This window comes from Pyxicephalus adspersus, chromosome 11 (assembly GCF_032062135.1).
Source record: "Pyxicephalus adspersus chromosome 11, UCB_Pads_2.0, whole genome shotgun sequence".
NCBI classification, from domain to species: Eukaryota; Metazoa; Chordata; class Amphibia; order Anura; family Pyxicephalidae; genus Pyxicephalus; species Pyxicephalus adspersus.
In genome coordinates, this window is record NC_092868.1 from 17,636,482 (window position 1) to 17,661,541 (window position 25,060).

A 25,060-nucleotide genomic window follows, 5' to 3' on the forward strand; every position below is an offset into this window, starting at 1 on the left:
TGGTGTCTGGTTTCTCCAACTAAATTCTTACTCTTGCTTTGGACAGCCCCACTACAAAACTGCTATTAGTGTGCCTTCACTGTCAGTTCATTCCATTGCCACCCTGAATAAGTCCAGGAGGTAAGTAATGAACTTTATACCTTTAATATTTCTCAACATTAGCAAAATCATTTCATTCGGATAATAATACAGAAAACATACTGTATTTTTTTTTATATATGTCATATTTATAGGCTCAAATTATGAATACCTACAGGTAATGTGACATGTAGCAATGAATTCTGAGTATTGGCAAAGCATTACACAATGTATGGCCAATGTTTGTTATAAAATATTTATAGTTAAAGCAGTTACACAGTGAGTATGGATAGAAACACAAAACATGGTTAATCAATGTTATGCTAGCCCTACACTATGCAATAATTTTTACCTTTTTTGTCAAAAAAACATTAAATCCCAAAGATTGATCAGAAATTTCATTTTTGATCAGAAATTTTCAAAATCAATGCCAGTGAAAAATGTTCCTTTCCTTCCTTTTGAGTTGATTGCTTAACAAGGTAATACAGACTGACTATGAATATATGAAATGTATGGAACCTCCAATATTTGCAGTCAATCACAAAGCACCTATTAGTAATTTGACTGTTATATTGACTGAAAATAACATAAAGTAACTATTGCATATTATATGCCTAGCATTAGGTGCACAAAATAATATATTAGGTGGTCATTGCTGTTGTTCCAAGCCGTAATATTGAAATACATATTCTCATTTGATGTTTTTCTTCTGATAAAGCTGAGAAGAATTCAGAGATAACACAGTGCTTCCCATTTCAGACACTACAGGTAACCTGTAGGCAACAATCAAGTAGAAGTAAACAAAACAGGAGTTCTAATTTCTTTCTGATTTTAGCTTTTACTGATGTCCCATTAGAGCACTAAATACAGACTTGGGGGGCAGTTAATTTTATTTCACGTACAAATTCATGTATTTGTCTCTACATTTACATATACCATATACTACGCAGTCCAGCAAAAGTGACAGTGATAGGATTTAAGATAAAATATAAGATTACCAGGGGTGCCTGTCTACACATGGCAGTACCCACACATTGTACATATAATATGCTCCAATTTGCTTTGGATATCCATAGTTGTGACAATTTTCTATACTTATTCAACAATGCAACTATCATAAGGTATTGTTGATACCCTAAATAAAAGTAACAGAGCCAGTTCATTCCCATATCATTGGAAAACATCACAAAACATAACTTCCAGTGACAGAAATCTAGCATGTGTTCAGAGATTTTAAACATTTGGATAAATACAAATTTAAAAGCGATTTCAGACTTACTGTAATGCAAATTGCTGGGGGGTTCCAGAAACAGACGACTTTTGGCTGAATGCCAATGTGTTTGCTACACACAGCAGCAATATGAAAGGGCCTTCCATTCCTTCAATTTCCCTATAGATAAGCTAATAATAATTTTACCAGGAGTTTTACAGTTTTGTTTTAGTGTTAGGAGGCCAAGGCTGTGTACACACGTCAAATAAAACCTGACATTTGTACAGTAGTCCCCTGACATCATTTATTGTTCCATCAATGAATGACTGATCGGGAATGGCTGCTGTGCATTTCAGTGAAGAAGAACATAGTGGGGTTCTGTTTGCTCATTCTAACCTTCCCTCTCTATAGAACAATGTTTGTTTGTTCATTTGTCTTTCATTCATCTGTCACTGGAAACAAAATCATAAAAAAAATGGTTTCCAGTGACAATTATTCTTTGTGTGTACATAGCCTTAGGCTAAGGCTAACTTTTGTGATAATTTCCAGTGTTTCATGGAGAGGGGACAGGGAAGGACAAGAAGAAGAGAGGGGACAGGGAAGGACTTCATAGAAGTGAACTGTGGTTGTTCCTGATCGTTCATTCACCAATCTACCAGGACAGATTGATGAACAACATTGGGGGGCTGCTGAACACATGCCAGATTTTCACTTGCTTATGTATAGGGAAAAAAGCTGGGTCAGGTCTCTTTTGAATCCGATAAATTAATGTAGATTTGTACGTAACACAAGAGGAAAGGAATAAAAAGTGATTTATATATATAAATAAGCATATATATATATATAAGCAAGCAACCCATATTTTGCATTATCGTATGTTCAAATGTGTTAAATACAGGACATTTTTTTTTAAGTTTTTTCTTAAAGACTTGCAAAACTTTCTTTATTTTGCTTCACATGCTGAAAATAATTCTCTATTTGTGTACATATTTAATCCTCAATACATTTTTATCCTATACAGTATGCTAGAATGTTTAGCATTAAGAGCAGCATTATATCTGAATATGGCTCAGGGGTCAATTTACCAATAATACCATAACAACAGTAAAAAACTATACAGTAACATATAGTATATGATATAATCATATAATTCAAACCTTCAAGTACAACAGGTTCATTGATTAGAAAAGATACATCTGAAGTATAAATAGGTAAAAAAAGGAGAAGAAGGACATTGGGAGGAGGGTAAGGGGTTCTGCAGGGGAGTGATAAGGTTTAAATCATATAGCAAACAGGGGCACTGTGAGTTTCTAAAGCAAACTGGTAATATAGAAAAGTCATTACAATGCAGTGGTAACAGCCAGAGCCACACAAAGGCTTGTAGACAAAGGAGCAATCACAGACACACATGTCCAGTTAGGGAAGAAAGCAGATCAGATATCATAACCTGTGTTCTAAAAATATATGGTCTTCTTGAACAAAGGATTTGGTAATATGATCACTCAGCTTTGTTCAACAATTTGATGATATGAATCCTAATTTCATAGTTAGGTGTACCCCCAAGAGAATGGAATGTGGTATATATAAAGAGATGTGAAATTACAAAGGAGTAGATCACAATAGTATCACATCTTTAAAATAAACCTGACATTTAATGCAGCTGTCATCTCTCATTGTGGTTGGCTGCATAGTAATTTAGGATTTTTGGATTGCTTTACTGACAATGACACACAAATGATTGTGTAATTTTATTTCTACTTTAAAACTTTCAAAATATGAGTGGTATTATAGTCTAAAGTAAACCTATATAATGAATAGTCAAGAAATAAATGCCGTATTATCCTGTTGATGAAAAATCCCTTTCAAAGCAGCCAAAGCTATTTGAAGTACCTAATTTCCACAGATTGGGGAGAACGGGCACCTATCCTTCTCTATCCCTAACATGTGGCCAAAACCATTTTTTTGTTTTAGATTTAGAATAGAGTAAAGATGGAAAAATCTAACAGGTTATTTTGGCTGTCTTTGTCTGCAATTGGGAAATCCATTCTTTTCGGCTATCAGCATTGTCACTGCTGAATTACAATCCTGTAATTTGTCAGTCAGCACCTAGCCAAATCTAGTCCTGCCTACTGCTTTTTGTATAGACAGCACTACATATGTGCATGAAACCGGGATAAGTAGCAGGCAGTACATTTTTTCAAGCACAGGTAGGCATGTGCTTGTGGCTGCAAAGCCTACCAAACCATTGCAGTTTTTCCTTTTTTCTTTTTTTCTGGTCCTCAAGAACACCTGAAACTGCTTTAAAAAATGCTTGCAAGTTCAATTAAATTCTATGAAGCAGGTGGGGTGACAGACCACCCTTGAACGCGTGTGTTGTCTGAAAAATGTATGGCTTCAGCAAGCAGGAACCTTAAAAATATATTGAAAATATTTGTTCCAGTATTTTCCTTTTTTAGTTAGTGACTAAATGTGATTTAACATTGTAGTACTGCTTAAAAAAACATGTCATAAGAGTTGGAAATATGTTTTATTGGAATAATAGACAGCTTACCTATATTCTAGTATCTCATCTGAGTTGCAAATGCCATGGGATCAACAGAATTATCTGTTTGTCTTCATTGATGTTCTAACTTAGTTCTATAAAAGTTTGAGAGTTGTTGCATTGTGGAGTCTGAACACAATTCCTTAAAAAAATCTTGAGTTTCTCACCACTAGTATTTATCTTCAGGTGAGCTCAGCATTTGACAGCATGTCTGACACAGAAGAAGTGGATTATGAGTAAGTCACTTTTTTATTATCACATAAGCATTGTTTTACAATTGTCAGTATTTCTACAGAAAAGTAAAGGAACAAACTGGACTATGGGATGAATCACAAGGAACTTTGTTACCATTTTAGTTTGAAAGTATAAATGTATCTATAAAAATATATATATTTAATGGGATATGCCATTCAAACTGTTAAAAGCAGTAAATTACACTGTAGAATATTGTTGACAAAATTTTAACAAGCCTTCATTCAATCCACAGCATTTTAAAATGTAGTCTTTTGACTGCAATGTAAACTCAAATTAGTAAAAAGTGAAGGCATATACACTACCTACTTACATGAATATTGTAAACATCTGTGTAGTGTTTTGAAGTCTTTTATTGATGAATTACCATGAGAAAACTGCTCAAATTGGTTGGCTGAGCAAAAAATTAGCAATTGATTTGCACTTTCAGCTTCCCTATGCAGTGTTCCTGTTAGTGTTAGGGCAGTGGAGCAGCAGAAGTGCCTTTGGGAAGTTACAGGGGTGACTGGAATTTGGTATATCTGAGAGTGCAGATTTCAAGAAGATCAGGAAAAAGGGGTTGACTGAGACAGATGATGGGCAAATACAAATTTATGTGACTTACACTTTCATATATTCTTTAAATAATTTATACCTGCTGTTTATAATAATAGTTGTATAAATATTTATAATAACAGTTTATAATAACAATTTATAATAACAGTTTTTTAATTATTTTTTAGCTATGTTTTTATTTTTATTTTTATTTGTTCTTATCTACTTATTTTTTTATCCTATAGGGAACAACAGGAGGGTAAGTTTGCCTTTCTGCACATTTAACTGCTGATGCTATTATTCTCACTGTACAGAATATTTTTTTTATGTCAACACAGATAACTTTATATTTTGACTATTTTAAAACAACCCCATGTCACTCTTCTTTACAACTTTTTGAGGAGAAGTTAAATGTTAGTGTGTTTGGAGAATGAATAATGTTTTCAATAGATGTATTTTCCAATTCCAATTTCCAATAATTGCGAGGAAATTGTATACCTGGGTATATATCCCTTTAAGCACTATGGAATCCAAGGGATTTATTAATGTTTTAACCCAAGATTATCCCATTTTTTTTGCATTGGTTAGAAAAATGTATGCATTATGAGTAAAATCTAATACACACATTTTTTGAGTGAATTCAAATGTGTAAAGTTTTGGTAAATGTTTGGGTAAATCCTAGTTAAAACATTTATAAATAGGCCGCTATAAGTGACCCTGCTATGGTTAAACTATAGGGGATGTCATTGGTGGCCTCATTGTGAGAAAAAAACTAAAAAAACGATTTATAAGTGCAGGGAAAGGATAGGGAGGAATCATTTCACAGCATCCTAGTGTAGAGAGAGATGTCAGAAGGCACTAGGGACAGTGCTAGAAAAGTGATTTTCAAGTGCAGGGAAAGAATATTTGGGGATCCAAATAGCCATTATACAGCTCTGTCATTTCAGCAATTTATATATCCAGAAAAATATATACGCAGTTCACTGTTGCAGTTATTTGTGGTGAAAGCGTTTAGTGGCCTATTTCAGTACAAAAAGAAAAATATATACGCACTTCACTGTGACAGTTATTTGTGGTGAAAGTGTTTATTGGCCTATTTCAGTACAAAAAGAAAAATATATACACAGTTCACTAATTCAAGTTATTTGTGTTGAAAGCATTTAGTGGCCTATTTCAGTACAAAAAGAAAAATATATAGGCACTTCACTGTTGCAGTTATTTGTGGTGAAAACATGGTAAATATGTATGTATGCTTTACTGTGTCAATACTTTTTGGGGTCTAATTATGAAACAGTGAATCATTCTCTGAAATTTACCAGTCAATTACTGCTATTGAAACACAGGGTCTCCACCAGGGAATGTTTCAGTGAAAGCCAGATTCACTGCTTTGAGTCATAGACCCTGGAACATGCATTCTGTACATGGGTTTCAAAAAGGGTCAGTTTTGTAAATCAGCACTGAAGCATGTAGATGTCAGACAGCCAGGTAACTATTATTTTGCGGAGTAACACTCAGCAATAAAGTCTCTAAAACAGGTTTAAAACAGCATCACTAAAGGACATAGTTTCTTTTAAAAATTCCTAGCCCCCCTCCCTTGACCCTTGCAGGTGCCTATTTACACCTTACCGATAGTGGCAGCCTCCCATGTTTTCTTTATCCCGGTCGCTATAAATCTCCATCGCCTTGCCTGTGTCTGTCTACTAACATCACACAGACTTAAATGTGATATTGCTCCTGCAATATGGGTATATCGAATTCAAACCTATGCTATTTTATTTTTCTAATTGACAGAGTACATAGTAGATACAAGCAAGTACATACCAATTCCACTAACATAAAATTTACTTTACAGGCTGAGAACTATGAAACTCCTCCTTTAATTTAGCAGTCTCATATAAATGTATCCAATGTTTTTTTCCAGCTTTTCTTCTTTTCTATAGTAATTACTAACAGGATTGTTTACAATATACATTTCCAGTGTTACTGTTCATCCATACCTAACATTTATAAAACCAACAAATGAACAAAAATTTATTTTTATTTTTTTCTCTTTTGCAATCACAAAAGAAGAGGAGCAGGAAGAAGACGGTGAGAAAATACATCAAACACAGGCATTTTTTTCTAAATGACAGTCAATATTTTTATTTAGTAAATCAACCCCAAAAAGTACACATAACACAAAAAAAGGACATATTTTCGAAAATGCAGTACAAAATGTAACACTGAAACAATCATAAAATGTCTACAGAGACATAATCAGTACCATACTGACATATGCAGAATTGTTTCCATAAGGATACAATCAGCAGTATACTGAGACAAGCAAAAACATGCCCGTGAAGACACAATCAGCACCATATTAACACCAGAAGGCCTGCTGAACAATGTGAAAACGATTGCATACATTAATACAAAACCAGTGCTCTACTATATATACATGCAAAACCTGTGTTAGTAGTTAATGGGGGTAAAAATGCACTGACAATCAGTGAAAGAAGAAGTGCCAATGCAAGAAACAATACTCCAGTGTCAATGGGTAAAAGAATGCCCTAGTACCATTGCCAATGGGGGAAAAATATGCCCCAACATACACTGATGATGTCTGGAGATAAGATGAACTCAGCTGTGACTTAAGCTGAGGTCCTCTGCGTTCAACTCTAAAAGGTCTCTTTGCACTGTAAGTAGGTGCTTATACACCCTGGACTCTTTGATACTGAAATGCTTTAAAGTAACATGATAGTATTAATTTTATATTGATGGCAGCACTGCCCTTTTGCTTTCACCTTTTTCATCACTATATTAAAGAGACTCACTAACCATTAGGAATATACTGGAAGTAGAAATTGACAGGTAGAATTTGCAACCAAAACATTAGTATTAGAGTTCCCTAAGTTTTGAGATCCCAGGCAATCCGCTGTAGTCAGATTTATTTTATCCTAACTACAGGTTATCCATTTTTCTTAACTAAATTTTAGTACAGATGTTAATTTTACTGTCTGACTGGAATTTATATAAAATATAACTGACTATTTGGGCGGGCTAACACTTTAATGGCTTAATCCAATGGAAAGCTGTAACAATGTCCTTTACCTTAAAATGGGCAATTGGAAATCAAATTTCAGCATATATAAAAAATATAAAAAGGAAATCTGATTTCTAATTAGGTCACAGCATACCACTAGTGTTGTTCAAGTAGCAATAGTGGCATGTGAAATATTAGACTATGTATGCTTTGACTTCTAAGCTATCTGCAAAAACTTTTACCATAATGCTTTAGCTACTGTTTCTCTGATCTTTGTTTGCTATTCATGCTTTTTGTGGTGTCTGTCTTTTCTTTTTTGTGTTGTGAAGTATCTGAAGAAAATGAGCCAGAGGTCACAGGTATTAATATTTGCTTTTATGTTTTGCTATGTAATATTTTATGAATATTTAATATTAAATTACATGATCTCATTATGCTTTTTTTTAATAAGGAGGTACAATGTGCAAAGTCCAGTAATAGCAACTTATCATATATTATATAATAGAGTTTTGATTAAGGTAATGTAGGTTCTTATGAACATTTCATACTGCTTTTTTAAAGTGTCAAATTATTCAAACCCTCTTAGCAGCTTAAAAAGGTTAAAGGTGGCTATATATGGCCCTTTCTAGGAAAGATTTAGCAAAGAAGTAATAAAATATTTAAAGGATGCTAAGGCATTCACTTATGAGCATGACCTACTTTGCACATTCTAAAACAATTCTTTCCAATATACTCTTCAAACTTCAAACACACAGTGTGAAAAAAATGTAATCATCACAACTGAAATCCCATCTATAAAGTCATGACACAGTGAATGGCAAAAATTGTGTGATGTTGATTAGAATGACAATGACCTGGGACCAGCTTACATACTACTTGTCCATTCGCTACATTTTTCGTCTACTAAGAGGAGTTTAGCAAAATGTAGTTCAAAAATCAATTATAACAATTTCCTATTATGACAAATTCCAACAGTTCCTTATTTTGCTTCATATCAACTTATCAGTACCCAATCTGTCAAAGAACTGTAGTATAGTTTTTTTCTCAGCACTTATGTAAAACATTGGAATTAAAAATGCAAGGCTAATGAAAACTAGAGATGAGCGAATCAAAGCTGATGAAGTGGAATTCGATCCCAAATTCAGGAAAAATTAGATTCCCAAGAATCCGAATTTCCTCGCAATTTGTGGTAACGAATTGCAATTTTTCCTAAAATTGCGGCTACATGTGGGAAGACATGGGGCAAGGAACTCTGGGAAGGCACGATGACCCATAATGCCATGCATGCAGCCAATCAGCAGCCAGCCCTGTGATGTCACAGCCCTATAAATAGCCTCAGCTATCTTGGATTAAGACATTTTACAGCGTTCTGAGTGCAGGGAGGGATGTGTGCAGGCGCTAGGGAGAGTGATAGCAAAAACTTCATTGTGAAAAAAAAACTCAAAAAATGATTTATAAGTGCAGGGAGAGGATAGGGAGGAGTCATTTCACAGCATCTTAGTGCAGGGAGAGACATCAGAAGGCGCTAGGGACAGTGCTAGAAAAGCGATTTACAAGTGCAGGGAAAGATTATTTGGGGATCCAAATAGCCATTATACAGCTCTGTCATTCCAGGAATTTTATATATCCAGAAAAATATATACGCAGTTCACTGTTGCAGTTATTTGTGGTAAAAGCCTTTAGTGGCCTATTTCTGTACAAAAATATATTCGTCGCTTTTAGGTGTGTTTTAATTTGCTTTTAATTTATTTAGTTCAAGTAAAAGTATGTCAGACAGAGAAGTGGCAGGCCATGCACAGAGGAGTGGCAGAGGCCTAAATGTTTCTGGCGCAGGCAGAGGTCGCAGCAGAGTAAGGGGGCGTGTCAGCAGGAGTCGCAGCAAGAGGCCTGAGCTTCCGGTGTCATCTAGCAGTTGTGTCTTGACCAGCATCCCAGCGATTCTTGATTGGTTAACTCGGTCATCCACTTCATCCCACGTGACATCAGGCTCCTGACCCAGAGACCGTTGAGGAGGACATCAGTGACGTGCATACACCACTCGATGATGATGAAGGCGATCACACTTGGGAGCCGGGTGAAAAAGGGGCTTCATCATCATCAGGAAAAGAGGGTGGCAGCTTGCCCGTGAGGCAGCAGCAAAGACAGCAAGGTGGTAGCATGGCTGGTAGTCAGCAGGGTGGTAGCAGTGGAAGGTCGGGAGCCAAACGTGCCCGGGGTAGACCACCTGCTTTGCAGCAGCCTATCTGCCCGGGAAGTAGTGGTGCAGGGGTTCACGGAGGCAGCGGCGGTAGAGAGTCAGTCAGTACGGAGTGTTGGGGGAAAAAATCACCTACTCGGTGGTGTGGCAGTTTTTTGTTAAGCCGCTGGAGGAGGTTAACATGGCCATATGTAGAATATGTGGGCAGAAGGTGAAGGGTCAACATATGCAGCGTCACCATGAAGTGACCTGGGAGAACTGTGGCTCCGATGTGGTGGTCCAGCCTGCCACAGCAACCGCTGCATCACCCAGTGGCACGCACTGTCTTTCAGGCAGTCAAGGCTCCACCACTTCAGCCGAAAGGAGCTGTATGTCATTTCCATCTTCTGCTGGTCCAGATGGTCCTGCTCCTCCTACTCCTCGTCAGTCCTTCCGTCAGCAATCGATCACCGAAGCGATTGCCAAGAGACAACAGTATGCGTGCACTCATCCAACGGCACAGAAGCTGAATGTACTCCTGTCCAAGTTGCTGGTGCTGCAGTCCCTCCCTTTCCAAGTGGTGGACTCTGCACCTTTCAGGCAACTGATGGCTTGTCCGAGGCCGAGGTGGAGAGTCCCAAGCCGTCATTTCTTTGTGAAAAAGGCAGTACCAGCCCTGAAAAATATGTAGAACAGAAGGTGGGCCAGTCCTTGAGCCTGACGTGTGGAGCTGTAACTACGTGTAGCTGGCCAGCTAAAACCTGTCGTAGGTATTCTGTATACACCTAAACCTGCCAATAACCCCACTATACAGCTCATATGCTCATATGCTTAAGCTAGACGCAGAGTTATCACTGTATTTTATGGTTGTGAATGTTTATAACAGTTATATATGCATTTTGTTAACATAGGCAGAAAAGGAAAATATACCTTTAGGAGTCATTATCTAGCTAGAAGAGGTAAGCCAATCAACAGTGAGTCTTACACTATGCCGAGGCCTCAACCAATCACAACCAGCCTTACACTGTGTCAATGGGGAAATTCCCTAGCAAACCAGGCTGTATTCAGCGTGCTAACACAGAGAGAGAGAGAGAAGAGAAGAGAAGAGAACAGCCAGAGTTCCAGCCAGAGAGTTTCATAGAAGTAGACAAAAGGCCAAAAAAGGTATTTAATACAGTTATATAGATTCCTGTAGTTTAATAGTGATTGGGACTGTCTGCTGAACCTCTCGTGTGTTTGCTTACAGTTCCACCATTATCATTACCAACAAACTAACCAACTTCAACCATCATTTTGTGATACCTCATTCAACACATGTTTGTACATAGACTTTCTGCTGCAGAATCAGCAGTATTATATGAAGAAAGTTTGAAGTTATTAAAGAAGTTATTTGAAGTATTTGGTGTGCTCTTTAAACTTACTACTTTTATGAAACGGTACTAGAGGAATTATAGAGCTTTTATATTTCTTTCACTATAAGTTCCTTTACTGTGTCAATGCAGATCATTAGTCCCTTTGCCTGGGAAAAGTGTGTGTGGGAGTTATAGTTCTCAGATATATTCCAATATTCTCAAAAATCTCTTTGACCAGTACTAAGCCATTGTAATTCTGTAATTTTCATTATACTTTACTTTGCAACACTTACATGGCCCCTTTTTCCTACTAAGTATGCATAGTAAACCTCTACTTGTAATCTCCAGAATAAAATTATTAAATCGTATAACTGGGTTTTAGATGGAACTGTGTGATTATAGTAAAAATTTACAAGAATATACATTAGTATACATATATAAGTATATACATTAGTATAGGAGACTAGATAATTTAATAAATAACCAGAGAGTAGCTGTACTTTTTTTTATTAAATGGATGTAAAGCAAGAAGCAATGGCACATAGCAATGTCACTCTTGTATAATCAGAATACCATGTGGCCACATAGAACAGCCACTAATTTGGATTATATCAACAGACAGTGTAACTAAAAATTATCAGTTCAGAGAAATACTTCACAGCCACAGTTATTTGCAATTTTTCTTGTAACCAATGTTCCTTTAAAGCGGACCTAAACAACCCTTTTATATAGAGAATAAAAAGTTTTTTTTTTTTTTTTTTACTGCAATACCTTTTTTTTAAAGAAAAAAAGGTAAGGCCCCTCTCCTTCTGTCTTGATGCAGCGGAGATTAAGACATTAAGAATGGGAGCGCAGAGCCTCCTGGATTCATATGTCATGCATCCTAAGTGGCTCCTGGCTGCTCCTTCTGCACATGCCTTATTTCAGGCATGGTCAGAAGGGGCATTTTCCTACATTGTAGAGAAAAAAATGATGATCTCACACATTTGCATTGAGATCATCACTCTTTTTTTCCTTTACACCAAGCTACGTCACCCGATGTCACGTCCGCAAAGTGCGAGATCAGCTGATGTAGCCAGAAGAAAGAAGAAGAAGACCGCCGGGAGGAAGGAGAATTTCAGGACTGTTTAGGGCCTGATCGAGGAATTCTCCAGCAGAATTAAAGGTTAGTGTGATTTTTTTTTTCTTTTCAGTTTAGTTCCCATTTAAGTGAAGTTTAGGACAGCTTAGGAGGACAGACCACCCCACTGGAACTGGAGTATTCTGGCAATTAGGAAGATGCTCCCCACAGTAGCTGGATACTCTAATGAAGAGGTATGTTATTTTGATCTCTGGCTGCCCTTATGCCAGTTTTGATGGTGGACGGCTACTCAGCTGGCTGCAGATCAATTGCCTAGCTACCTCTGCCGCATCATTTGTAGTCGCTCTGATAACCTGGGAATGTAAAGCGACCCAGGGAGGTTTTGGAAAACCAAGGGGACTGTACCCACACTGTGGGTCGGCACTATTGCAGCTTATATTTTACTTCCATAGTGAAACCACAAATGTGATGTCTTTGTTTTTAATATTATCTAGATAATAATGCATGTTCTTTGATATATTAACATCAACATTTAACTTTTCTGTTCTGCACTATTACTTATTTACCTTTTTTTGTATTTATTAGTTTTTGCTCTGCTTTTGCTGATCACATCAAATTTCCAGTATACTAAAAAAAATTTAACTTTTGTTTAAAGAATAACAACAAAATGAACAATTTTAAAAATGTAAGCATCAGGACGTTGTTATCCTGACTTCACTACCCACTACTTAATTGGTACCTGACCTGGAACAAGTATGGAAAGTAGGAATTCAGATTTTACTGACTTCAGATTTTATTGCTGCATTATTTTTACAAGTCCTTGACTCACAAATTAGAGAAGTCAGGATAAGGGTGAAAACTTTGTTTTACTTGATATGGATACAGTATAAAATACACACACTGGCCATTTTATTAGGTACAGCTTGCTGATAATAGGTTGTACAGCCTTTTGCCTCAAAACTACTTTAATTGTTCATGGCAAAGAACAACCAAAGTGGTGGAAAAATTCTTTAGGGATATTAGTCCATATTGACATGCCTAAAAACTGATTAGGATGAGATTGTTGCATAAAGCAGTCTTCTCCTAGCCAAGTACCTGTACCAAGCTCAAAAGATGTCCTAAAACTCTGGAACCATCAACAGAGCTAAAATTAGTAAATTTGACACTGTTACCACTTCCTTTATCCTGTCAGTTCATTATTAAGAGAAAAGAAACTAAAGTTTGTTGTTTTTTTTTTGTTTTTTTTTTTTAAAAACCTCCTGAAACCACTTTAAACAAAAAAAAACTTTAAATGCAACATAAATAGCCATTATGCCCCCAAATGAACAAACAAAATAGAAGGGACATTTACTTTGCTTCCTGTAGCCTTGAACCACCAACTTCTAGATTGTGGAATTTTAAATGTGTTATGTGTGTGGTATCAGCATATTTGCAATCACAAATTATTTGGTATTTTGCATTCTTTGGAACAAATTTGTAGCTTACACTAGCATAGGGGAAAAATGGTATTATTTAAAAAAAATCTCAAAATGTCTATTTGTGACTGTTGCTACTATTTTTTTTATACATTTTGTTTTTACTGCATGTCTAGTACTTCAAAAATCACTTACGTGTGATTTTTTTTGGATGTAAACAGGAGAAACTAACTGTTTTAGTAACTGTAGCTCAATATAGTTTACTTGATGCCAGTTTTAAATCTTTTTACCTAGTAATTTATTTATTTTCAGTAAATTACTTCACAGTTTTTTTTTTTTTCTCTTGTGATTGACAGCTTAAGGCATGTTTGGAGTATAAAGCATACAAGTTCTTAGAATTCATGTAATTACCTAATGACAGTGTTCTATTAAAAGGTTTAGGTATTATGATATTTCTTAATTGGTATGAGAAAACGATTAGAAAGTGTTGCTTCAAAAGTTTGCTATGCATAAAAGAATCAGAGTTATTTATTAAAGTTTAAAAATATGAAATACAGTACTTTATTATTCAGTTATGTTTAGCATGTTTTCTCTTCTACATTCTTATGGGGATGGATATGCTTCCACAATGCAGCTCTGGGTGCCTACTTTGCTTCAAGTGTCCACTTAGGGGACACAATGTGGCCATCACATTCACAACAGTAATCAATATAAATACCATTAAAAATGTAAAAAATGTAGTAAAAATGTAAAATCACATGGGCTCAGTCTGTTTATCTATATATTTTTTGCCCTTTTTACATGTTCAAATATTTTGCTGGTTCTTAGATGATTTTTTGTGAGTGGTTGTTGGCCACCAGTAGAGGGAACTGTGTCATTATGTAAAGTGCGTAACAATTTACTGTTTATTAACTTCACTGTCTCCAATAGCAAGCATTTGCCACACACATGAAGACAAGCGCCATCTACTCGAGTGACCGAAATATAAACCTGCTTTTTCTGATGAGATTTTTATTTGCAAAATTTATTTACAAAACATCATTTTAAAAAAGCAAATAAAGGGTTGTTTCAAATTATTTATTTGACTTAAGTTGTCAGTAATAATATGTATGTCATTTTTATTCTGTGTAACAATTTTCAGCTTGAATGTTATTTGCCAGAATTGTGTAAGAACTTTATGTTTAGGGACAGATTTATCTTAAATATTAATAACAATAATATGCTGCAGAATGGAGGGTTCAGCTAAATTTTAGTATTTTATGTTTGTTTTCAGTACTCCCTCTTGTACATTTGCAAAATGCATATTTTGTGCACCTAACTTATTATTATTAACTTGATTTATAGGATAGAGCACAGTTTTATCGTTTGTAAAATGACAAGACAAATTGTACTATTTTAGAATAGTACTAAAAATGTACTATTTTAGAATGGGGCAAATTAAACAACTACCTAGGGATTCTCTAGGGCCACAAATAACAGAATGGCAAAGTTGCAGGAAGCTGGAATGCTGTACATTTAGGGTTACCCACTTCATATTTGCACAGGGCACGATTTTTGTCTAAAACTATCCAAGCCTATAAATTAACAGAAATGTAAAATATGTGACACACTCTGCTGTCAATGCACACCCAGACTATTAGTCTGCTTTAATCATTTGACAGGATTTTGATTGATGAAATAACTATTGACATCACTTTGGTATGGAATAATAAAATTATCATTAAGCTGTAAAATTTGGCATGTTTAATCCTTCTATGCACTAAAACTTGGCTCACTTTGCTTAGATTTTTGTTATGTATACCATACTAAAATGTCACATATCATCATTCAATCCTGAAATAACTTTATCTCTTTCTTACACAGAGGAGGAACGCCCCAGGCCTAGGTGAGAATATTTTGCTTTGTCATTATGTTTAACTGACAGGTCAGATTTTTTGTACAGTTCTCAGTAAAACATTATATTAGGTCATATGAATACTTCAACCATTACAGCTTTCAAACATCCTCTTTTTACCTTTAAATGTAATATGGCTGTCAAAAAAAAAAATAAATCAGGAAATGGTACCCAGATGGCAATTAAAAATTTACATAGAGCCATGGGTGAGAAAATTAAGATAATAAATCAAACATCTTGCCGGGTGTCACACTAATAAAGGGTTGGCATGTTAACAAAGGGTTTGCATAATATGCATGCCACTGAAGGAAATAGATTTTCTGCAGTGAAGTCCCCTACAGTCAGGCATATTAATTAAAATTTAATGTGTAGAGAGTTGTTTGCTAAAGGAATATATAAGGCTGTTTATTTAGCAAAGTGAATTATCACCTTCTAATTGAATTTTTACTTAGTCTAGTAAATGTGGAAGTTTCAACCATCCAATCTATTTACTACACTTAGTGAAAATTTCCATGCAAGGTGAATTTACCTTCCTAAATGAACAGTCTAAACCTATTTAGTAAATCAACCCGGTCTCAAGTCAACTGGATTTCAGATGACTAGAGACCATTTTCAGATGACTAGAGACCATTAGAGACCAATTTTTAACTTTTAAAAGTAAAAGTCCTATCTAACAGCAAACACACCAAGACAACTGCAGTTACCTATATGTGGCAGTAATGTTTCTTCTGTGTATTTCTCTGATTTAGCTTCACATTGTTATCGGGGCCTGAATTTCCTTTACTTAATGGCTAAGCCCCTGCAACAGCATTTTCACCCAATGAGTGCCACTTCTGGCCTATGAGCCATAAACATAAAGCCTCAGTAGTTAAACTATAAAAATGGTGAAAAGAAGAGACATTGCTATCTAACAAAAATAATATGAGCATCATTTGGAATCTGCTTTTCAGCAGAACATTCTTTCTGTTTCAATAAACAATTGCTTTCTGTCAACTAATTAGTCTATTTCAAGATCATAAACAATATATTATTAAATTATTCCCTAATATATAACAACTTTTTATTACAGACCAATGATGCCACAACTTGCCCCTCCAAAAATTCCTGAGGGAGAACGAGTTGATTTTGATGTAAGTGTTGCTTTATATTTGCTTTAAGTTTTTAGATGTAAAATGGCATCTAAAAAGTCTAATGTATGTACCTACAAGTATTACATAGGGTACATACTTAGGTTTGTGAATGGTGATTACAATGGACAAGAGAAATGTTTATTTCATCCATATTTTCAGATGCAAGTTGCAAATTCAGATGCAAGTTGCAAATCAGAATTTCAAGGCTTGAGTGAACACTTCATGACCTGAAGTGATGCTAGTTTTATTTTTGATAAATAAGTTTACAATATCCACAGCAAAACAGATTTCTGTTCCCTTGACTAGTAACAAAAAGGTTTTCGATGTGGTGATGTAAACACATTGAAATTGCTCTTTGAAACCCAACATAGATTTTGGGTGCAGCAAAACCCTATTCATTTTAGTTAATTGCAGTCAGATTAAATAAATATAAACTACGTTTGCTTCTATCGATTACCTAAATAAAAAAAACAAAATCTAATTTCTAAACTTCTTCATTCCAATTTTCTTGATTGCCATGCCCCCTGGCTTCAGCTTCATCACTGACCAAGAACATGTATAACAATTGAGAGCTTTGGGTTGGCTCTGACTTTTTGCATAAAGCAAAAGCAGTCTATAGGAAGCATAAAGTACATTATATGCTGCTTTGCAGGTTTTCCTGCAATAAGCTAAGTAAGCCCAGCAATGGGTTTTTCTATAATTTGACTATTTTTTTAAATGCACAAATATTATACCTCTACTTTTCAGTGTTTAAAATACAATTGTAATAGCCAATAAATTTGACAGATATTAAGATTTGACAATTTGACTGTCATTGTCTGTATGTAGTGTAGTGTTGTATGTAGAAAGGTTAATGTTACATTCTTTTTTCAACAGGATATTCATAGGAAGCGCATGGAAAAAGATCTCTTAGAACTTCAGACACTGATTGACGTCCATTTTGAACAGCGTAAGAAGGAGGAGGAGGAAATAATTGGGTTAAAAGACAGAATAGTATGTATATTTCGTAATGTATTATTTAAAAATACTCTACCACATTTATTAAAGTGCTCACATCATAGTATTGCACAAACAAATACCTTATGCACCACCACTGTGGTATGGGATGACAATTTAATACATGGGCTCGCTAAACCACTACTAGATTCACCCTCTCCTCTTTGAGATATTACATACTTGGAATAGTTCTTATGTTTTTAGACTTTATAAAGGAATAGTTTGTTTAAATACCTGTTGATTCTGCTAGCAGAGCCATTGGTTATCCACTTTCAAATGGATTGACAATGTTGTGTCACCCCTAAAGATGCTTTACCGTTTTGAATTACAGCAGTACATAAGGACACAAGGTAAAAACGTGACAAAACTGACACTGCTAATTAACTAGCCTCCAGCTTGTCAGTCAGCAGATAGTAACCTGTTTATCCACCCACCCTAGAAGCATTTTTGTTCATGGTAAATGGAATTATTGCAGGGCTTTCACATTTTAAAGAAATGACATTGAAATAAATGCAGCATGTGCAAGCCAATCTTCTAGATTTGACTGTCTAAAAACAACAAATTGACATTGTTTTTCTAAAAAGCCCAGGGTGTTAAACAGTTTCAAAGGAAAAAAGAGTGATTAGACAAATGTGACAAAATACTCCTGCAATTCTTTTTTATCCAGAACCTTATTTTGAGGAACGAATAGTTTTAAGCTTTTATTTTATATTGCATTCCCTTAACTAAATTAATTTTATCTTAAATAAATAAACTAAAACCAGATGCTAGTCAATTACAATTGAGAAGACCTGAGGCAAAGACCTGTGGTTGTGTCTTTATAAATTATGTGTTATTTAAAAATTGGCGTTCCGAATTGTGACAAACTTTAAACTTTTTTTACTTCTAGTACTGAAAGATGAATGTTACTTATATGGCTCATTGTTTAACATGCAATACAATTGTTTCCTTGCCAGCACTTACTATATTTAATTTTTAGTTGTTAAAGTTATTTTTATTACATTTTGCACAACTTAGCAACCATGTATTTCTATTCTATTACTGTCTGGTCTGGCCAAACTGGGAAACTGACCCTTCCTTCCTGCAGAAATAAAGGAGACTTCAAATAAAGGAAAGTAGTTAATTGAGGTTTGGAATGTTATACCAATTAGTAGATGTATGTAAGATGGATACAGCCATGCTCAACATAATGTGGGCTATGGGGATTAAATCCCTCTTCCTACATAGGTTAGTAACCTCAGGCTGTTTTCAACAGGCCTACTGAGACTGAGAGTTTGTTAAAGTGTAAATAAAGGAATCTTATTCTGATCATCCTGAAGAGATTTACAGAAGGGCAGCCAGGTTAGACACAAACCCTTTTGAACTAATGAGGAAGATATTTTTGTGTTTGCAGGATTATGACATTATATATTTAAAAAGTAACTAAACTAAAAACCGCCCAAAAAAAAAATACACTTACCTTCAGTCCCGCAGGGCACTCCGATCCATCTGGGGGTGTAATGCATCTGGTCACGCGTCGTCTGGGCATCCATCCCTGAGCCGGTGCTCCGGACGCACCATCTTCGTCTCTTCTTCTGGGTTCTTCATCCCATGTCACCTGACCCAGGCGCAGAATCGGCTGACTTAGGGTGAAAAAAAATTTGCCAATCTCACTGCACATGTGTGGGATCTGCAAAAAAATTTTTCCCCACAAAAAGGCTTCTTTTGCGCATACCCAAGATGCTTTGGCATGCGCAGAAGGAGCACCCAAGAGCCTCCCGGGATGCCTGACCTAGGTATTCCAGGAAGCTTTGTGCTCCCATTCACTCTCGATCGCCTAGGGGACGGTACTGCACCTTTTTAAAAAAAAAAATGGGTGTTGCACCTAAATTTTTACCTAAGTTCTCTACCCTTTTATGTAAAGTGAAAATTCTGAATTTAGGTATGCTTTAATAATGTCAGTGATGTTACACAATCCCATAGTTGATCTTCAGAAATGGCGCTGCTTTTTGATTTACATTTTAATATATGAATTTTAAACACTACCATGCATACATGGGATCCATGTTGTTTATCTATACTTGTATGTTTTATTATGTGGGTATTTAACACTTGTATTTTATTACATTAAAATGTATATAACAGTGCTATGCTTTAGGCATTTCAGATTCTAAATCCTACTGCTTGAAAACATATCGTTTCCTATGAATATTTTAAAAGAATAGGAAAATTCCTACACCCTAATTATTATTAGACAATTTACAACCCTATAGCAAAAGATTACACTTTCTACTCTTCTTCCCCCATTCATTTTCCATGGGGCTACTGTGAGGAGAAGCTAATTGTAGCGTCTTGCCTGAGACAGAAGTTCACTGGCATTAGAAAGTGGTAAAACGCTGGTAAATATCTGGGATTTACCAGCTTGCGGCCGTGAACTGCATGCAGAGTCTCCACAGAATTCCCTGGCATGAGGATGCAGAAAACGCACTGAAACCTCATGACCAGTGTGAGCATAGTCTAAGTGTTTATAACTGCAAAAACTATAAACAGCTAACAATATTTGTAGGAAAAAGCATTGTAGCATGTTGATACATGTTATCCGATCATCTCATGGTTCAGCAAAATGACTTTTCATTGTGATTTTTTTTTTTTTTTTGCCTTCCAAATGTTTTCTGTTTCCAACAGTTTTTTTAACATTAACTTCACTGCTATAAGTATTTTTCCAACCTGGTTTATTATGTAATTTAGGAACGGCGAAGAGCTGAACGTGCTGAGCAGCAACGTTTCAGAACTGAAAAAGAGCGGGAGAGACAAGCCAGAATGGCGGTAAGCATAAATTAACTTCAATATACACAAATAAGTAATACAGTATGACAAAGCTAAATCAATGTTTGAGAGTATTATTTGAAAAAATAATGAACTAAAAAACTTTTTAAATTCATAATTTATCTCTATGGACACTTGAGTCAGGTGTCAGCTAGTGGAAAGTCTATGATAAACTTATTATACAGTATATAATCTGTTGGTAGGGGCCAAAAACTGAGGGGGCCTCTCATTGGGGGAAAGAGAAATCTCTGTCACTGGTGGGGGTGTATCATTGAGGGAGTAGCAAGGTAGTACACAACATGGCTGTGGCTTGAGTAAGCACCGCATTTCCTGGGCACAGGTGGAGAACAGAAACTGCCGGCAAGTCTGTCAGCCACCACAACTTCCTTCAATATGGATTTGGATGCTATATGTGGGGAAATGTAAGCACTTAACAGTTTGTCTTTGAGAATTATGACCATCCTTCAATTGACAGCCCTGCTCCCTTCGCTCATCTTCCTGATTTCCCTGAACTCTGTGACCATAACATACCTTCAGAATTACTGACTCAAATGAGTATGCAGCTCAGGTATTTAGCTAATTGCCACACAGTTACCGTCATGCTTGTTTCAGGTGTGTGACTAAACTTACTGAAACCAGCTTTATATTCAGGCAATTAGCATTCTTTAGACCTTTAAAAAAGTATTTAATAAAGCTCTTGGCATCTACTTATCAGTCAGCAACTGCTGAGACTATAAATCCTTTTCTCAGATGTATGTAATATACAGCTTAGCTTACAGAATACATTAGTCAGCACAACATAACTTATATCATGTTGTTTAAAATGTAGTGGTCAGAAATAAAACATAAAACTCAATGCAAACAGTTCACGGGTCAGGAGTACACTACACAATATTGCATTTATTGTGAAGGGTAGGACTATACATTATATTTTATTTTATTTTTACCTAGGAAGAAAAAATGAGAAAAGAAGAAGAAGAAGCAAAAAAACGTGCTGATGATGATGCCAAGAAGAAAAAAGTACTTTCCAATATGGGTGCACATTTTGGAGGCTATCTTATTAAGGTAAGACATTCATAAAAGGAAATAAAGGAATGTTAATTAATTGGAAAAATGCCTTTTTCCAAAGGAAAAGCTACTGTATGTAATGATGTAAAAATAAAATATCAGAGAAGGTGTTTACAACGGTTACACATATTTATGTCCCATATATAGATATTTTATTATCCAGCAGAAATATTTAATAAATTACTGAATAAAAACAGGGTACCTACACTTTGCCTAAATCCAAACATCCCAAAAAACATCCAGACTTCCAAAAAAACCTAATCAAAATTTACAGTGTGTGTATAGGGCATTTAGTCTTTCTGTCTTCCTGTCACCTTTCGTGCAGTTGATGTCAATTTATGGTTCTCAAAATTAGAGTCAATATTTTGTGTGTTACTGAAGCAGCTATTTCAGCTATCACTTAAAAAAGGATTGTCTAATAGAGTGTTTCCAAACAGCATTCAGAAGCGGTTGACTACTGTTTCATTCATCTGAGCATCAGAGAGATGAGCTTTTATCTTCAGATCATGTCAGTTGAAGGACCATGAAATTAGGAAAAAAACAAAAAATGTATTCTGCTTAACCCTTTTTAAAATTTAGTTTACTCTAACCTAAAATAATTTTTCCTCCTTTTGTCCCTATAATCTATTTTGCAAATGATTTTTGCCTTTTTTGTATTTTTATTGCAACTATTTTATAATTTTTAATGATGCATTCAAAGTGCAAAATGCTAAAGAGAATTTCATTTGTAAAAAGTGATGCAGTTCTTTGTAATAAAATAATAATTTTAGTGTCATTTGAAACATTTTTAGTAAAAAAAAAAAACTGAAAGATGTGTACAGGCATCAAAGGCTGCCTGCTTCCCTTTGATTAAGTTGTTTTTCATATTATTAATTGGACATTATTACTTTTAAGTAGTCCTATAAGATACATTTACACTCCTTTATTGCTGAGAAATAGTAGATATATTTTCTAACTGTAAGAAAAGGATTCTTGTGTTAAAGATAAATGTAGCACTGGCAGACATAGAAGAGTGCAGGAAAAAAACATCCTCCCCTAACTGAACAAAATTCATGGTTGTCAAAGTTATAATAACAGTCTTATGTTAATGAATGATTTATACAGTAACTTATAAGGGGTCTGCAATTATATTTTTACCTTTGAACTGAAAATTAACCAAAAAAACAACATTTTGAGTATGCTATAATGTAATGAAATCATTATTATTATTATTAATGGTGGAGGGAGGAGGTGTGTAGGCCCTTTAACTATATGATAATTGCTGCAATAGATTTCCATTAGAGGTCAAGTTCAGTTATATCTTGGGTTTGAAGGGTAGAAAGTATTAGTACAGTTATGTAATTTGGGACTGGGGCATTAACAATCTGCATTCTGAGGTAGTGCAGTATTGTAACCAGTAATACCAAGTGTGGGTAAACTTCTCAGCCTTCTCTGTTCCTGTAGTCATCCTTGCGTCCATACAGTATATGTCTTTTACTCTTCGTAGCCATTGACTAGTCATTAAGGGATCATCCTATTTCCAACATGTCGGGACACATGCTTTTGCTGCATTAAGCAGGTGATGCAAAAGAGAAAATTTATAGCGTTTCCTGGACATGTTGGAAACATGGAGTAGAACCAGCTCGGCCTTGTTATATCTGTGCCCATACATTTGTATATTATATCAAAAACATCCTTCCAGAAATTACCTAGCACCGGACACTCCCATAAAATATGTATAAATGTATCAGGCTCTGTTTTATGCCCAAAATACAAAATTGCAGCTCTTTGTTCCTCCGTGAAGGATATACCTAAATCTGCCTCCCATCTAACTATAAACTATGAAGGTGTATTGGGGGTTTGTGATTCTAATAAAAGTTTATAAGTATAAGATAAAGTGCCTCTACACCGATCTGAACTGGAACAAATTGATTCCAATGGGAGTAATGGACGTATGAATGTGTGGCAGGGGGGAGCAATCTAAAAAGATATGCTAATTGAATCATGCGCCAGTTGCCCAATACCGGTAGATCCTTTTCCCTTTGGAGTTGTGTCATCTGGGCCCATGATCCCTGTGAAATAAAATGTGTGGCTCAGAATACTCCCTCGCCAAACCAAGATTTAAAAACTAGGTCCGTCCTGCCGGAGGGAAAATCTGGGTGTTCTAACACCGGTGACAACGGCTCTGAGAGAAGAGCTGGATTTATATTATCTGGAAATAGCAACTAACACGGCGCCTATAATCGGGTGTTTTAATCATTTATTGCTACAGGAGATGGGAGTCCATGCCAGCGTATCTATTAGTACAGGGGAGACAGCATCTTCTAACTCTACCCATAGTTTCAGCTGCTTAGTTCGGCAACAGTCTATCAAGCGTGACAAATGTACTGCCTGCTGGTAGAGAATTGGGTCAGGAAACGCCATTCCGCCATGTATTTTGGGAAGTCTAAGTGTCTTAACACTAATTCTGGGTGTATCCGGGTGTCAGACAAATCTGAGAGCTTCAGTTCTAAATTTGGCTAAAACGTGTCGGGATGCGGACTGGTATGGCTTGAACCAGGTACAACAGCTTAAGCATGACATTCATTTTGACTATATTACACCTCCCAAACCATGTGAATGTCATTTGACACCACCTTTGAATGTCTTTCAGAATACTATTGAGAAGTGGGAGAAAGTTAAGATCTACTAAAATCCAAAGGGAATCTGAATACCTAAATATGAGAGTGGGAAGTGAGATGTCCACTGTCCTTTTTTGGGAGAGTTATATTAGGAGCTTCTGATTTTTGTAAATTGATTTTATAGTTGGACAATTTGGCAAAACGCCTAAGTTCCAGTGAAAGGTTAGGGAGTGTGGTGGTGGGCGTAGTGATGTAAAATAATTAATTATCAGCATACGCTGCCGTTTTATGCTCTAAATTGCTAATTGATATGCCCTTTATGTTGGCATTGGAACGGATTCAGCGGAGTAGGGGCTCTATTGTAAGAATGAACAGCAATGGAGACAGAGGGCAACCTTGCCTCCTGCCATTGCTAATAGGGAAAGGCTGGGATAACTTCCCATTGATCCTGACCTGCGCTGTCAGCCCAGAGCCATAAGCCGTTCTGGAAGACCGATATGTTTAAGGAGCGAATGGAGATAAGGCCAATCCACCCGATCAAACGCGTTTTCTGCGTCTGTGAAGAAGAGTAGGAAAGGGATTTTTATGGGTGTGTACATAATCAATGATGGTTAACATGAGGATGGTGTTATCCCAAGCCTTGCGAAATGGGAGAAAACCACATTGGTCCGGGTGGATCATATCACTCAGAATTGGAGTCAGCCATCGTGCCAGAATACTGGCAAAAAGTTTTAGATAACAGTTCAGTAGTGATACCCTGTTTCCCTGATTATAAGGCACCCTCTTATATTTTTTGAAATGCCAAAATATGCCCTGGGTCTTATTTTCAGGGGATGTCTTATTTTTCCATGAAGAAGACTACAGTACACATTTATTGTTGAAAGTCACTCATGATCACTCATGTT

The 25,060-nt window shown here is 35.9% G+C and overlaps 1 protein-coding gene across 3 annotated transcripts in view; it reads left to right on the forward strand.

Annotated features, from left to right (window-relative positions):
- The window catches only part of TNNT1 (troponin T1, slow skeletal type), a 40,370-nt gene continuing 15,310 nt past the window's right edge, over nucleotides 1-25,060 (forward strand). Inside the window, exons 1-10 of one of the 3 annotated variants that reach the window (XM_072425672.1) lie at nucleotides 1-120; nucleotides 4,017-4,066; nucleotides 4,862-4,875; nucleotides 6,684-6,704; nucleotides 7,968-7,997; nucleotides 15,526-15,547; nucleotides 16,626-16,686; nucleotides 17,563-17,679; nucleotides 20,410-20,487; nucleotides 21,439-21,552. In XM_072425672.1, the coding sequence (XP_072281773.1) occupies nucleotides 4,038-4,066; nucleotides 4,862-4,875; nucleotides 6,684-6,704; nucleotides 7,968-7,997; nucleotides 15,526-15,547; nucleotides 16,626-16,686; nucleotides 17,563-17,679; nucleotides 20,410-20,487; nucleotides 21,439-21,552 (486 nt within the window). In that variant the 5' untranslated portion in view covers nucleotides 1-120; nucleotides 4,017-4,037. The remainder of the gene's footprint in view (nucleotides 121-4,016; nucleotides 4,067-4,861; nucleotides 4,876-6,683; nucleotides 6,705-7,967; nucleotides 7,998-15,525; nucleotides 15,548-16,625; nucleotides 16,687-17,562; nucleotides 17,680-20,409; nucleotides 20,488-21,438; nucleotides 21,553-25,060) is intronic. The other 2 variants (XM_072425673.1, XM_072425674.1) reach the window with 2 other exon arrangements.